General features: G+C 41.4%; 1 protein-coding gene across 5 annotated transcripts in view; it reads right to left on the reverse strand.

The window, feature by feature from the left end:
• Positions 1 to 16,811, reverse strand: part of LOC107393140 (voltage-dependent R-type calcium channel subunit alpha-1E) — a 172,629-nt gene that overhangs the window by 49,051 nt on the left and 106,767 nt on the right. For all 5 annotated transcript variants that reach the window (XM_070554154.1, XM_070554153.1, XM_070554152.1 and 2 more), the window contains exons 8-11: positions 16,583 to 16,773; positions 14,526 to 14,629; positions 14,151 to 14,266; positions 13,952 to 14,005 (exon numbers count right to left, since the gene is read on the reverse strand). In XM_070554154.1, coding sequence (XP_070410255.1) covers positions 13,952 to 14,005; positions 14,151 to 14,266; positions 14,526 to 14,629; positions 16,583 to 16,773 — 465 coding nt within the window. The remainder of the gene's footprint in view (positions 1 to 13,951; positions 14,006 to 14,150; positions 14,267 to 14,525; positions 14,630 to 16,582; positions 16,774 to 16,811) is intronic.

Raw genomic sequence — 16,811 nt, forward strand, 5'->3', positions numbered from 1 at the left:
GGCATCTGGTCAGGATGCCTCCCTGGGGAGGTGTTTCGGGCATGTCCTGCTGGCAGGAGGCTCCCAGGTCGACCCAGGACACGTTGGAGAGGTTACATCTCCAATTTGGTCCGGGAACGCCTTGGGGTCCTGCCGGAGGAGCTGGTGGAGGTTGCCAGGGAGAGGAAGGTCTGGAGGTCCCTAGTTGGGATGCTGCCCCCACGACCCGGACCAGGATAAGCGGAGGAAGACGACGACGACGATGCAAAAATACCAGAAACCTTTATGTAGGAAATGAAAGGATTTCTTAAAACCTTTGTAATGGGTTTGTGTGGAAACAGCTGCAGATTGCTCTTTAGATAACCTCTTGTTTTGGTAAAACAAAGCTCAGTTCTGACCAGACTCAGGAGCAAACAGCTGGATTAATCTCTCTTTTAACAAGACTGATCTAAAAAGTCTAGTTTTAAATCCACTTTTTGGAAAATCTGGCCATATTATATTTTCATAGCCTCATGAAAAACATTTGTGTTACGTTCTTTCTGTGTTGCTCATGAAAAACACTCCAAAGTGGTTTTTGGCTTAGTGCATGCATTTTCCTGTCTAAATCCTCTTCAGCCCTGCCAAGCTATAGCAAATAGCAGGATGGGGCTGGGTTGCTTCATCATTGCCCTTTCCTCCCCATCAGGTCAGTGTTGAATCCTCCTCCCCTGGCCTGTAAACACTAACACCCTTGCTCTGCCAGTGGGGTTTTAATTCTTTTTTTTTCTTTCTTATCTAGGCTACATTTAGATAATGCCTAGAACCCAAAGATGTATTTTTGTCTGCAATAGGTACAGGATCCCTGTTCAGTTTTCCTAAAGAATACACAAAGGGTAGGATTTTCTCTTCAGGAGCTCTCAAAAATCGAGCCAGAATGTGACTATGATTTCGCAGACTGCTGCTCATTTAAAGTTCTAGTTGAAAGGGGAGTATATTAATGTTGATGCTAAATGAGATAAAAAAATATTTGAAGAGTAACAAAAATCCAAAAGAACTCTTTTTTTAGTTCCTTATAAACTGTATAACTGGGTCATTACAAATGCAATCTTTCTGTTTCTGTGCATTTTTGACATGTTTGTGTAAACTTGATTAAATCTAGAATCTAGGTCTAAAAACGTCTTAGTGCTGCCTCCTGTGGGTTGAACTGCGGCTACTGCATTTTAAACTTGCGATTGACTGGAGCTGGTACAATTTCACCTTATCGGTGGTAGTAGTACTAGTACTAGTAGTGGTAGAAGAAGAAGAAGAAGAAGAAGAAGAAGAAGAAGAAGAAGAAGAAGAAGAAGAAGAAGAAGAAGAAGAAGAAGAAGAAGAAGAAGAATTCATTTGTAAAGCACCTCTCAAGATAAAAATCACGAGGCGCTTCACAAAAACAAAAAAGATGTAAAAACATAAAAAAGAATTTAGAAAATGGTTAAAAATATATTTTAAATGAGCAAAAAATAGACAATCGTGATTAAAAATATGTTAAGAAAGAGAGAGAGTGAATAGGAAAGGGAAATCAGTGGGTCCTGAGGAAGGTTGAATAGGTGGGGAGAGCAGAATAAAGAGAGAGTGGTGAGGAAGGTCATACAAAATCGAGCTTGAACAAGTGAGTCTTCAGTTGCTTTTTAAAGGAGACCACTGAGTCCACTGATCTCAGGCTCAGGGGGAGAGAGTTCCAGAGTCTGGGGACCACAACAGCAAATGATCTGTCACCTTTGGTCTTTAGCCTGGTGCGCTGCACAACCAGTAGGCTTTGGTCACTGGACCTCAGGGACCTGCTGGGGGTGTAGGGACTGAGAAGATCACCAATGTAAGATGGTGCTTGTCCATGTAAGGCCCTATAGACCAGAACCAGGATCTCGAAATGAACCCTGAAGTTAACTGGCAGCCAATGAAGCTGGAGGAGAAGCTGAAGAGGGAGCAGATAGAGGAGGAAGAGCAGAGGCCCCAGCACAGAACCTTGTGGGACACCATGGATAAGGGAGGTGGTGGAGGACCTAAATTTGGAGAAGGCCACAGAAAAGGAGTTCTCAGTCTCTCCAGTAGCAGGTGATGGTCAACAGTGTCAAAGGCTGCACTCAGGTCCAGCAGGACCAGAACAGAACAGTCGCCTGCATCACTGTGAGTCAGAAGGTCAATTTGAGACCCTAAAGCCTGATTCATGCTTCTCCGCCAGCTCCAACAGGGAGAGACAAGCACGCACGGACGGAGACATTTTGCCCTCATACTTTTCCGTCTCCTGGGGAGTGTTGCAAAGCAATTCCCCGCCAGGACAACAGAGGGGGTTGCACTGTTCTGTGGTATCCTGTCATGTATCTGGTCCAAGATAGTGTGTTTATATTGTGGGTTTTTTTGTATATAAGAGACTTTTTAACACGGACAAATTTGTCTCTCATTCTCCTACACCTCTTCATGGGTTCGCCACCTCTAAACCCACGTTTCCTGTCATTTCCGTCCACAAATAAAATGGCTGCTGCGCATCTTTACACTCCTCCAGTCACGAGGGAATTAAACGTTCATATTTGTAGAGTTTTTTCACAAGGTATTCCTCAAGCTTCTCCATGTTTGCCGCTAGTTATTCTCAGCTCTCTTTATGTTTTTGAAGGCGCAATGGCGGCGGTGTAGACGACAGCGGTGCCCAGACCAATCACAAGCTTGCGTTCTCCGTCTCGACTGACGGATGTTTAGAAAAGAGAGCTCGACTCCGTACGTCCTTGCGGGGCTCTCCAGCAGGCCCGCAAGGACGGATAATGGCGTTGCGTGTCTCCGCACTGACGCAGAAGCATGAATCAGGCTTAAGAAGAGCTGTGTCCGTTCAGTCTCCTCCCATTCCCTGGGAAACTGAAGGTTTACTGTGGGTGGAAATTCCCCAGACTTGGCCATGCCACTCCACGCCTCCTGCAACGCCAACTTTCAAAGCATTTTTCAAATTTTGACTAGGGGTGGAGTTGCATTTTCTGATGGTGTGTAGTACCTCTTTAATGTTGGGGCAATGGTCCAAAACAGCTCCCAGTGTGATCTTAACATATCCATGATGGGGAAAGCATGCTTAGAGGTGACTCAGTGGTGACTAGAATTAACTCATTCTACAGGAACTGAAGGATGAGCATGTTTGGCTGTCTAAGCTACCAGACCTGAATAAGATTACGTCTCATATCATCTTACCTCCAACCAACAGCCCCTGATTTCAGAATCCACTTTCAGTCCGTGTTTGCTCAGGGGCTTTTTAATAAGGCCTTGAGCAAACACACAACTGCACAAAAACACTGCTGTTATTTCACACACACGCACGCGCACACTCACATACCAGTGTTTACTGAAGGCAGAGAGACTGTGGCCTGTCAACGCACTCGCACACACATCCACGCTCCTGCCTTATCAGACCAGCGGTTGCTAAGGCAACAGTTGTGCACCACCTTTCTTCATAATCAAAGCTATTGGAGCGTCTGCATTTATTTCCACCACAGCTGAAGCCAGTTTCTGCATCTGTAACAGATTCCCTTCAAACCATTTTACCATGTCAGAGTGACCTGGTTGTTTGTGTGCAAAAATGATTTAGTGAGTTTCCGACAAGAACGTGCAGAAGAAACAACTCACCTATTCTCCACTGTAGCTCCCGAGAGACGCCATTCAGCCAACCTTTTTTTAAAAGCCCTGCTGGCATGGCTCTATGGAAAGGTCACCGAGTTGAAAAGTTCAGAGCAGCACTTAGCTGTTACCTGCTATCGAGTGGGGATCGTGGTTAACGACATGTTTAGCACCAGGTCTGTCTGTGTGGCATGTGGGGATTGTGGAGAAAGATGTTGCGGTGTGAAGAATTTGTGCAAGAGCTCCACACTCTGACCTGATGTTCAGCTGTTGTCACAGCAGATGCATGTCAGACAAGAAAAGTTGGGTTTGGCAAAAGGTTGACATGATGCACCAGGTTTTACTCATGAAAGTGTTATTAAATGTTTTAAATCTTACATAAATCTGGATTTGTGTGACAAGAGTCTGAAAAGATGAAAAATGGTCTATTTTTAATTTGTGTGATGATGATTTTTCATGTTTTCCTCATTTGTAAAATTGTGACAAAACTAAGAACAGTGCTTAGACCAATGCATTCTTCATGTTTGTACCATTTTCAGTGTGATATTTACCACGTGTGCTTATTTGTTTTATTGTTAAAGTTTTGTAAAGTTAAAAAATCCACTGTTCAACTCCATAATGATAATGCTATCCCTTATTTGACTGGAGTCAGCTTTGTTGAAGACATGTATCTCTGGCCCAGATCTCTGGCCCCTCACACTCTATTGGACGCTCCTATAGAGAAACCTTACATATACAAGCGCGTGAACGCACACAGGTGCTCACATGGTGCTCTCATAATTATGGACTTGGGCACTTTCAACTCATGCTGCATGGTGCTGCAGTGGTTAGCACTGTTGCCTCGCAGCACGAAGGTCACAGGTTCGAAACTTGGCTGCGGACTTTCTGCATGGAGTTGCGTGTTCTCCACATGCATGCGTGAGTTTCCTCCGGGTACTCTGGTTTCCCCCACAGATCACAACATGCCCTATTGGTTATAAATTGTAAGTCGCTTTGGATAAAAGTGTCTGCTAAATAAATAAACAGAAACATGTCTTAAGGCTGTAGTTGGCACTAAATGCACTGTGATTTATTATCTTGTGATTGTTCAGTAAAACTATGTTGATTTTATATTTCCTTATAAGGTTGACGCAGTGATAGCTTGCTCTTGTTGTATTGTTGTGTGTCCCCTTCTTCTTTTTTTTCTCTTTCTGCAGGTCTAGAAGCAGACTCTTGTTCACCATTGATTGTTAATTTTTGTGGACCCCCCCCCCCCCCCCCACACCCCGTCTCTTCCTTTCTCTTTCACCTCTGTCTCCGTGTCTGGTAAGAATTATAAAACATCCAACATGCAATAGCAATACAGTTTTAAGTATCAGGTGTGACATTACAGCAGAAGCTTTGATGCCCCACCTGAGAGTAAATCTGTAAGGCTTGTTACCAGCATTCAGACATCAATTCTGTTTGCTTCACAGCCAGACAGGACACAGTAAAAAGAAAAAACAAAACAAAACAAAAAAAAAAAACAATAATTAGCTCCTTGTGACAGTGATAATGGTGCAGCACAGTGACAGGACTGAAGACGTTTTACAAACGCAGAGATGCAACGTAGGCCAGTGGAAAGTGGAAAGAAAAAATAGTATAATAAAAACATTGGTGGATATTGATTAGCAACAATAAACAGTAATAATATCAGAATTCTACATTCGCCCAAGTTTTCATATTGGTGCATTTATAGTAGGGAAACAATTTTTTAAAAATTAAATTAACAACCTAAATGTAATTTTGTTCCTCTTGTATCCCTAATTGAGCAAATATTAGTGATCTTCTTCTTCTTATTATTATTATTATTAATTTTATTTTATTATTAATAATAACTTTATTTTTATAATAATAATAATAATTCTAGGCCCCACCCACTTGTTACAATGATTAGAACTCTTTATGCCCCGCCCCTAATTTGCATATCCTCTTGATTCCCAAATTGAGCAAATATTGGTGATCTTCTTATTATTATTATTATTATTATTTATTATTATTTTTATTAATAACTTTATTTTTATAATAATAATAATAATAATAATAATAATAATAATAATAATAAAACAATAATTCTAGGCCCCACCCACTTGTTACAATGATTAGGACTCTTTATGCCCCGCCCCCTAATTTGCATATCCTTTGTGACGTCATCGTTCTCTGCCTATAAAAGGGCCGTGTGCACCTTCCCATTTCATTAGTGACGAACCACTGGTGAGGCACACATCGACTTCTGCGAGACTCGAGAACTTTATGTGTGATAGACCAACAAACAGCTCTAAAATAATGTACATTCTGAAAAGAAATACTCCATCTGGGAATGCCCAGCCTCAATCTTCTGGAGTTACACAAGAAAATGATGACCTTTCAGCAAAGCTGAAAGACGTCGAATCAATGCTGGCAATGACGGACGAATGGTTCCAAACTGAAAAAGATAAACGGATTAAGGCTGAGAACGACTGTAAGAAGTTCCAAGTTTACATTACTCACCTAGAACAGGGACTAGATCATTACCAGAATACTACAGAGGCCAGTCAGAAAAACGTGGAAACTCTACAAGAGCACCTGTGGCAAAGTGAACGCTTTTGTGAAGATCTCCAAAGACGGTTAGACCACGAATCGCGGCTGAGATTCAAGCTACAGCGGGAGAAGAAAAACAAGCCAAACGGCTCCATTTGTGAGAAATTAAGGATAGAAATTCATGAACTAGAACAGGGCTTGGATTATTACCAGAATAAGGTAGAAAAGTTTGAAAAACATGTGCAGGATTTACAAAATCAGCTTCTGGAAAAAGAAGCGTCGTGTGAAAATCTGCAGCTGAGATTAGAACAGGAGTCCCAGCTGAGAGTCCAGCTAGAGCAGGAACAGAAAATCAGTTTGGACAAAGATTTAGTTCATGAGAGCTTTAACACAGAGATGAGTGATCTTAAAAAACTGAACCTAGATCTTTTGGAGGAGTTACATATGTTCAAGTCTAGGAAAACTGAGGCAGAGGAGAAGCTTTCTAAAGAGCTGGAGCTCTTAAAACTCCAGCTGCAAGAAAAAACCTCTCTCTGTGAAAAGTTTGAAGTTAGTTTTTCTGAAGAAAATCGGCTGAGACTGAACCAGCAAGCTGAACTGGACCAACACAGAGATCTCATCAGTCAGAACTCTGGTTTCAAACAGGAGATCCTGGAGTTGAAACAGAGCAACTCTGAACTCAGAGAGGCGATTGACAAAATCAACTCTGAGAAGGTTGAGTCAGACCTGAAGTTGGATCAGGAGCTGCAGACAGTTAAAAAGCAGCTTGAAGAGGAAAGTAAGATCAGACTAAGTTTGGAATCTGAGCTGGCCAAAAGCACAGAGACTGCTAGACGTAACGAGCAGCTGATGACCAGACTTGGATCTATGAAGAAAAGAGAGACCGAACTCCACAGCGTAATCTTAGATCTTCAGCTCGAACAAATGAACACTAACGCGCAGCATGAGGAACAGTTACAGACCCTCAGACAGCAGCTCGAAGAAAGAATTAGACCTGAGGTTCACCCTGGTTCTGAAATAAGATCTCAGGAACCAGAGACATCTGTGGAAGGTCTGGAGACAGATCCTCATGACGATTGTCAGACGGGAACAGAAGTTAGTACACCGACTGAATTATTGGAACAGTCAGATTCAGAGGAAGTGAGCCAACGTCTCCACGGAAGTGACTCTTTACCCGTAGAGGACTGTAGCCCAAAAGAAGAGCTTCCACAAACAGCCGACGGAAATCAGGAAACCATTTCTAGGTGGAGGCGCTTCAAAAAGTTCCTTACACCTGCGTGTTTACGGAAACACAAAGGCAGGTCTTAAATTCATCACACACACACACACACACCCCTCCCCCAATACACACCCCCCGTGATTAGGTTACATAGAGACTAGACTGTCCCTGGATGTGAGTCACCGAACAACTCCCCCTCCCTCTTAGAGCACACACCCAGAAAAAAAAGGGGCTGCATGGAGAAGATGTTGACACTTTTGTCTTGCAGTGAGGTTGCTAGTTAGAATCCTGACAGGCACCTTTCTTTATGACGTCGGCATTTTCTCTTTCATGTATGCGTGGGTTTACTCCGGGCGCTCCGGTTCCCCCCACACACGCGTGTTTAGGGTTAATTAGTGACCCTAAAACGTTTCTAGCTAGCATTGTACTGCCAACCACTAAACCTTATCTATGTTCTGTTGTAAACGTAACTCATTTACTTTTAACATAGAAACTACTCCTAGTCCAGCTCATCTGTTTAATATTTGACAAGAAATCTGAATTTAAACCAGTCATCGCATCACCAAAACCTTATCTGAGAAATGAACAAGACACTCCACACCCCAATCACACACACAAGATAAAAAACGGGACATCATGGTGGCACAGTGGGTAGCACTGTTGCCTAGCAGAAAGGTTGCTGGTTTGAATTTATTTATTTGAATTGGACAATGCATAGTAATGGATGTACAAGACGTAAAAATACCAGAATTAGCTAAGCTAATTTCCAATGGTAGTCCCTTGTAATTCTCATGAACTTTCTTTCTGCGTGGAGCTACCATGTTCTCCCCATGTATGCGTGGGTTTGCTGCCGGTGCTCGGGTCCCCCCCCACAGGCCAAAAACACACATTTAGGTGAGCTGGTGACTAAATTGCCCCTAGATATTAGTGAATGTGTGAATGGTGGTATGTTAATGAGTCCCTGTGATGGACAGGACTTGGCCAGCGTGCCCCCTACCTTTTAACCAGTTGTTGCTAGCGAGTGCCACCAGCTCCCCACAACGTTTGTTCAGAAAACGATTAAATGAGAGACAAATCTGAAAAGTTACCCCCCACTCCCAGCCAGTGGTGGCAGACGGCTGCTCATTCTGAGCCAGGTTGTGTTGGAGGTTTCTTCTTGTTAAAAGGGAGTTTTCCTCTCCACTGTCGCTACATGTTTGCCCAGTATGAGGATTGCTGTAAAGTCCCTGACACAACGAGTCAGTGACTCCATGCAATCCGCTGGGTTTCCTTAGTTAGGAACCTTTTGACTAATTAGCATCGTGAACTCAACTCAACTCACTGTTTAATAAGTAGGTTCAACTAGAATGTTTGCTTTGTAAAGTGCTGTGAGATGATCTGGATTGTGAATTTGTGCTAAACAATAAAACTAAATTGAATTCAAGTGAAATCACCAAACTTTAAATCAAAGAAAGATTTAAGAAATCACAAAATGTAATTCATCTTGAATCAGTCCTAAACTGATTAATAAAGGTTTGTTTTTCCTGCATCCTGAGGTCATTTCTAGATTTCTTGATGCAGGTTTTGCTTTTCCTCGTCAACACAAAAAGTCAAAGGCACTGGTAATGGTACTCTCAATGAGACGGGGTTCGATTCCCTGTGGTGCCCTGCTGATTGTTCTGACATAAACAAAAGCATTTTATTGTTAACTTACATTTTGACACTTTTAATGCTCAAAACATTCCATTATTAATGAGTGAGCGTATTTTGTTAATAGCTTTGTTACGAACAATGAATTGTCTTTAATGAAAGTATTCTCAAATTTAAAGAGCAAGTCACCTCCATATCAACTTTTTATTTGCTGATAAACTATACAAATGAGTGTCTAATTGTGCTGTAGACACGTGTAGTCAACAATTTGGCACTTAGGGCATCTCAGCATAACTGTCAGTGTTGCACCAGTGTCAGGAAAAACTCTACACAACATTTTAATTTAAATCTGCCACCGCTATTGGCTAAGAGGTACACAATGATGTTAGCTGGTACATTATGATGTCACAATGCTGGTGTGAGCCTGTTTGTGTATGTGTGTATCTGTTAGCAGCTCTGCCCTCTCGGTCTGCCAGGCAACAGCTTTTGTTGCATTTTTCAAACAGGAAGTGGGAGTGGAGTAAGACTTTCAGTAAAAAAAATAGGATCAGATTGATGACAGTGTCACAATGCTGATGTTATTGCAGAAGTAATGGCACTATGCTGATGCTGATGAAAATGACGCTGATGAAGATGATGATGTACTGCCAAAGTTTGTAATAAAATAATTCAGATAGGAGTTCAGGGCTGTTTCTTGTCTGGGTACATTGTGTGCGTCTGGGTAGTAGCTGTGGAACTACCCTGTCCACATGAGGGCCCCACAATTGGTTGACACCTTTAAACATAACCTAAAACCTATCTTTTTAGAAGTTGTGTGTTTCCATAAACCTGCAGTGTTGTGAGTTTTCACACGTCTACAGAATTTATTTAAATAACAATAATATAATAACAGTGATGCTCATAAACATTTGAATGTGCTTACACGTTTATGCTGTTGGTTTAAAAGCAACATGCTCAGAAACAACGCGTTGTTGTTGTTATCTGCCCAAAATCATGACTTTTTCAGGAAGCACACAGATAAGAAATATGTTAATGATACAAATTAATTTAAAGTGGCTGTGTGTATTTTCCCTGGCAATAGGGAGCAGTGCATATCTAAATCAATGCAAGCAAGCTGTAATTTTGTCTTAAGAGTAAAACCTAATTAACGGATAGCCCTTGGGGCAAAAAATCCATAGAAGCTCATTTTTCAAACAAGTACTCTGTCAGATCAACCTCTAGAAAAATGACAAGAACATCAGATTTCCTGAGGAGGTAAATGTGTAAAATAACAACGTTTACAAATGGCGAAAGTCTTGTAACCACTTTTACAAATCAGAAAAAGTGTTTAGTCCTCACAGGCTCAAGTAGAAGGAAATGTTGCATCTAATATGGCGTCTGGGCAGCTCCTGGATCTCTGGGGCTTGGAGCTCCCTCCATCTTCTACACGTCTTTCGGGGCAGATCTGTTGCCCCTCTCACTCTCTATTGGGCGCTCCTATAGAGAAACCTTACATATACAAGCGCGTGAACGCACACAGGTGCTCACATGGCGCTCTCATAAGTATGGACTTGGGCATTTTCAACACATGTCTTAAGGCTGTGGTTGGCACTAAATGCACTGTGATTTATTATTGTGTGGTTGTTCAGTAAAACAATGTTGATTTATATTTCCTCATCAGGTTGATGCAATGATAGCTTGCTCTTGTTGTATTGTTGTGTGTCCCCCCTTTTTTTTTTGTTAAATTTTCTCTTTCTGCAGGTCTAGAAGCAGACCTTTTGTTTCTTCCTTTCTCTTTCACCTCTGTCTCCATGTCTGGTCGAAATTATAAAGCATCCAAAAAGCAATAACAATCAAGTTTTAAGTATCAGGCGTGACATTAAAGCAGAAGCTTTGATGTTCCACCTGAGAGTATAGCTGTTAGACTTGTCACCAGCATTCAGACATCAATTCGGTTTGCTTCACAGCCAGACAGGACACGGGAAAATAAAGAAACAAATAAACAAACAAACAAACAAATAAATAAACAAATAAATAATAAATAAATAATAAATAAATAAATAAATAAATAAATACAATGTTAAACTTTGCTGCTGGTGGAAAGGAACTGGGGCCATGTTGCGACATGCGGTGGAAAGAAGGGGTACTGCTGTTGTTAGATGTACGTTCAGATCTTAGGTGTGGTTTATTATTAGTTCTGCAGATATTCAGGCTCACAGATTGTTTTTGGGTCAAGTTCATTTCTATTTACTGTGAATAAGCAAATGAAAATAAACTTAAAAAATGATGTATTAGTAGCTGAGTGCCCTTACAACACATACCAAGAGAGCTCTCAGATTATGTATTATTATAAAAGCTGCTTTGAGTTTCTCGTTATCTATTTTTTAAAGTTTCATGTTTTCAGCTGCAGCTTGTCAGGTCCCTAATGCTGATGCTCTGGTTAAAGTCTGCTCAGTGATAATTTGACTTTTGGCTTGTGTTGCCTTTTGTTTTTTCACAACTCAGAATATTTTTGAAGTTATCTTGTGAATTCAGAAAAAGAGTTTTATCATTTTTTGGGAGGTTGAATTCAGCATGCTTCCATATACATGCCCCATGAATCGACATTTTAATGTTTTTCACATCCCCTCAGTGCATTTAGTTCATCATTCATCTAATGTCCTCATGCCTCTTGTGTCATCCTGCTCCTTGTGTTCAGTTGAGTGTTATTATTCTTCTGGTCTTTGGTTTTACATCCTTAGACTATTTCATTTTCATTTAGTTTTCCTCACCGTTCGTTTTAATTTCCTCCTGTTTTATGTTCTATGCTCCTTTATTTGTTTATTTATTTATTTATTTATTAAATTAGTTAATTAATTAATTTATTTATATATTTATTTATTATTTCAGTCAATTACTTATCATTTTCTATTCATTCATTCATTCATTTCCAGTGTTTTATTTTCCGTTTGTCAGTGTTGTGTTCACTTAAGTCCAGTTTTGTTTCTCCCTTTGTGTCACACCTGCTAATCATTTTTCTTCACACCTGTTCTCTATTCCCAGTCTATCTATATACTCACCCCAGTACTCCACTCATTGTTGGTTTCTCATGTTGTCCCTGTGTTTTTGGAATAAAGACCTTTTGTTTTGTAGCAGACAGCTGCCTCCTAGAACTCTATACTGTGTGTGGGTCCTCCTCCAAATCCAACTCTGACATTATAAGAACAATGTAGAGGATGGGTATTCAATTCTGCTCCTGAAGGGCTGGTGTCCAGCACATTTTAGTGCTTTCTCTGCTCCAACATGCTTGATTCAATGGTTGAATCTCGTGTGCAGCAGCTCATCAGGCTCTGCAGAAGCCTGCTAATCACCTGTTGATTGAAATCAGGTGTTGAAGCAGAGCTAAAACGAAGGCCCTGTCCACACGTAGCCGGGGATCTGCCAAAACGTAGATATTTTTCCACGTTTTGGCCTGTCATCCACACGAAAACGGAGTTTTTTCACACGAAAACGGATCTTTTTAAAAACTCCGGCCAAAGTGAAGATCTGCGTTTTCTCCGTTTTGGGTGTCTGCGTGTGGACAGACAAAACCGGAGTTTTAAGGTCCGCAACGTCACTTTCCGCGACAAAAAAAAAATGCTGACATCACGTGTGCGACCTGTGTTTACACTAGCCGACAGCATGGATGCCCTCAGAGCTGCGCTCGCTTTATCAATTGTCCAAGCGCTTTTTGCTTGTTTGTTTTTGCAAGCGGAATTACTGCTCCTTGCGGAAGACCACAGACGAAGGACGAGGTTAAGATCGGGGGAAGTACTGCCGCCTACAGGTCTGGCATGTCCTTAACAACGTATTTATCCGGGTACGTGTGGACAGTTTTTTTTTAAAACGAGGTGGTGTGGATGCAAGTTTTTGGAGAAACTTGGATAAATCTTTACTATTAACAATTCAATTTCATTTAAGTTTTTCATGCAATGACCACAGGCACGGGGACACAACAGTTTCAGCTTTAGAAATATTTAGTAAATGTTGGACCTGAAAAAGAAAGCCTCAATTTTAATAGATAAATAATTTCTAAAATACCTGGAAAAAAATAACATTCGTGCATGTGATATATTTGACATGCAAGGAAAATTGTCAATTTGTGTTATCAAGCTGTTTTGCTGCAAGTGAATGAATATAAAGGTTATGCTAACATGATGACTTCAGGTCTAAATAATAGCGATGATGTGATTAACTCATTCACTGCCAGCCGTTTCCTGATCGCTAATGGCCTTCGCTGCCAGCGTATCTCACAGTTTTTACTGTTTTTTAAAGAGTCACAGATCGTTGCGCGCTAGGACGATGTCGACGCCAAAATAACCAAAACAAAGAGGAGACTCACCTCTTACATCAGGAAGAATCTGCGTGTTTCAAGCGTTATCCGTTCTTTCATAATCCGTTGTCGAATAGTGATGGGCAGACACTTTTCCGGTTCGCGCCTCACTTCTTTTTTACAGGAACGGCCCAAAACAATCTCCTAACACATGGATGTTCTGCTTACTGATCACGTGACGTGTGGCATACGTGGATGAAGATCGGCTTCAGGGCTGAGATGTTTGTTCTCTCAGCGCGGGGGCTCGTTCCAATGCTCAAACAGTAAAAAAAAATGCAAATGACGACTTTAGTCGTCATTGGCAGTGAACGGTTGGATCTAAAATGACGACTTTGGTCGTCAATGGCAGTGAATGAGTTAACTGTTAATTCTGACAGGTGACAGATTAACATCCCTGAGGTAAATTTTGCTGCTAAAATGAGAATCTGGAACAATATTTTGTAATTTATTTACCTTCTTGATAATTAAATATTTTACTTGAACACACATCTGCAAGGCCCCTGAGGATTGACTGGACTGTTAATAACATTTTAGTCTGAAGACTGAATATTCACTCAGACTGAATGGCAAACCTGTCCAACAGGTCCGTAAATGCCTGAAGCAACATTTTAAAGAACAACAACAAAAACTTCCGTCCAACTCACCATCAAGGGCGGAAGGGCCCGGATTCTTATTCTCTTCTGCAAGCATGACTTCCTCTGGAAAACAAATATGAGCAGCACATTTAAGATCGTATGGAAGAATTTATCACCAGTGGGCAGAATTTTACATAAAATCAGTTTATCAGAGCTTTTTTTTTCTTTCTTATTGAGACGAAGCAGATCTGACTGAGATTAAAGCCACCTGCTCTGTCGATCCAGGCGCGATAGCCGTTGAGCTCTCTTTCAATCTGCTGCTGGCGTCTCAGTTTCATGAAGGCCCTGCGGTTTTCAACCCTCTCTCTTTCTTTGGCAAACTCTCTGCAAAATCATTCCAGATCACACCATTGGTTTTTTACTCTTGAGGACACAGAGGGGGGTGTAAATCCTCTTGGAGACAATCACAGGATAACAAGTTGTTGCACTAAGCTCCTCTCAAAGCTAATCTACCAACAGAAAGAGGAGGAATGAAACAAAAAAGAAGTTAAGCTGCCAAATTAATAAATGTACTTTGTTCTGTAAACTGCAGCTTGAAGTATCTCCTGATGTTTTGGATGGTGTGTTAGATGTGGATTCCTACCCAGACAGGACTCCCAGCACCAGGTTCAGGACGAAGAAGGAGCCGATGATGATCAGAGGAATGAAGTAGAGCCAGTTCCAGGTAGGGCCCAAAGCGTCGTTGGTCTGAGACATTCAAGCATGTGTTAAACCAACATACATGTGAAGTTTTGGAACAGAAGATGAAACTGAGTTGAAGTTACTTTCAAGGTTTGACCAGAAAAGACTTTTTTTCCTTGTATCCAAACCGTGGTTCTTGATGGTAACTCTTCAGCATGTCTGAGAGTTTCCTCTGCTTCAACACACCTGGGCCCAATCCCAATACTCACACTGCACCCTGCGGTCTTCAGCAAAGTTCACTTGGAGGATGTGAGCAGTAAGGCTTTCCAGTGTGTATTGCACAAGTGTGCAATGGGACAGTGAGCATTGTGCCATCAACCGCAACACATGCCGGTCATTGCTTATACTAAGTAAAAAAAAATCTTTATTAACAACTTTCAAACAAACAAACAATTTCTTGAAAAAAATTACATTCATTGCTCTTCACATTAAATCTTAGCATAAAACATTCAGAGCATTAATTAATACCGTTAATCGTCTTAAAATGAACTTCTTATCTTTGAAAATGCATATTTTCATAAAAGGCACTCGAGCCATTGTTCTGCCTTCTTCTGAAAATTTCCACACAGCAATGGATTGTGGGTAATACCCTTTGTCCAAATCTGCATTGATGCAGACTTGGACGTAGTGCAGATCAAGGATGCAAAAGAGGAGTGGTCAACTTCTGCATTTGAGAATCGTGCTACCCTACTCGATCACACCCCTGGACAGAAACGTGCAACTGAAGGGTGCAAGGGTGGAAGTGCGAGTACTGGGACTGGGCCCTGGTTTTAATCAGTGAGGGACGAACAGGCTCACACAGAGCTTAATGACATGCTGAACTGGTAATTTAACCGTTCAGGTGTTGGAACAAGAAAACAACAAACACATGTTGGCTAGCGGCCCTCAAGGGCAACAGCTGGACACCCCTGCTTTAGGCTTTATGTATAAGCTTATTTTTGTGAATGTTTAAAATATATCTTAATATATATGTCTACAAAAAAACTGTGTAGATATAAACTTTTACTGAAATATATGTTGTAAAGGATCAATTATGGCTGAAATATACATTTGTATGTGCATTAATTTGAGGCTGCATGATGGCGCAGTTGGTAGGACTATAGCCTCACAATGAGAAGGTCACAGGTTCGAATCTTGACTACGATCATGTGTGGCGTTAGCTTGTTCCCCATGAAAGTGTGTGTTTCCTTTGGGTTCTCTGGTTTCCACCAACACCTTAAACGTCTCTAGATGTGAGTGAGTGTGTGAGCGGTTGTATGTCTCTGTGTGACCCTGTGATGGACTGGAGACCTGTCCAGGATGTCCCTCGCCTGATGACTGCGTGGACAAAAGCACTAGCTCTCTGTGACCCTGCTGAGGAAAAGCAGCTCAGAAAATGCGCGAGTGAGTGAGTAAATCTGAATACAGCTGAATCTACGGGTGCTTTACGCTGACGGATCTATCCAGAAAGAATGTGTAAATAATTCAAGCACATTTTTGGGTTTTATTTTTAAAACCCTCTGTTCATACAATATATTCTTCATTTATAGCTGTCAGAAAATGCAACGATAGCAATAGTTTCCAATCGGCTTCCTTTCCTATCTGCAGAAAGTGTTCTCCCTTCCCTCTGACTCACCGATATTAATAAAGAGCTCTGCAGCTCCCCCCCCCCCCCCCCCCCACCGTCTGTACTGCAACTTGAGCAGAAAATGAAATCATAGCTGGTTTTACACTGAAAGAGAAAAAAAACCCTCTATGATTATTTTTATTTGCAGTGCTTTGGTGGCTGATGAGCTTAAATTCCTCCAGAACAAAACTACTGATAGGGACGTGCAAAAAATAATTGCTCCAGACTGCCGTTTACTTCATTTTTCCACACACGCCTTCTGCTTTTTGGTTCAAATATTTTCATAAACATAATCAGACATCTAAATATGTCATGTGCTGTTTAAAATGCTGTTACACCTTCAGTAATCTCACATTGTAGAGAACAGTGGTCCACCCCTCCATGGTGATGCACTGGAACACGGTGAGCACAGCAAACAGGATGTTGTCAAACTGGGTGATGCCGTCATTTGGTCCGATCCAGTTTTCGCTGCAGTCATATTTTGCTGGACACTGACGCACGCCACACGGGAACTCGTACTCAATCGAGTCCGCTGTCTCGTTTTCTGAACAGAAAAATGCCCAAAGACCTGCTGTTATTACA

This window comes from Nothobranchius furzeri, chromosome 8, assembly GCF_043380555.1.
Source record: "Nothobranchius furzeri strain GRZ-AD chromosome 8, NfurGRZ-RIMD1, whole genome shotgun sequence".
Classification (NCBI taxonomy): Eukaryota; Metazoa; Chordata; class Actinopteri; order Cyprinodontiformes; family Nothobranchiidae; genus Nothobranchius; species Nothobranchius furzeri.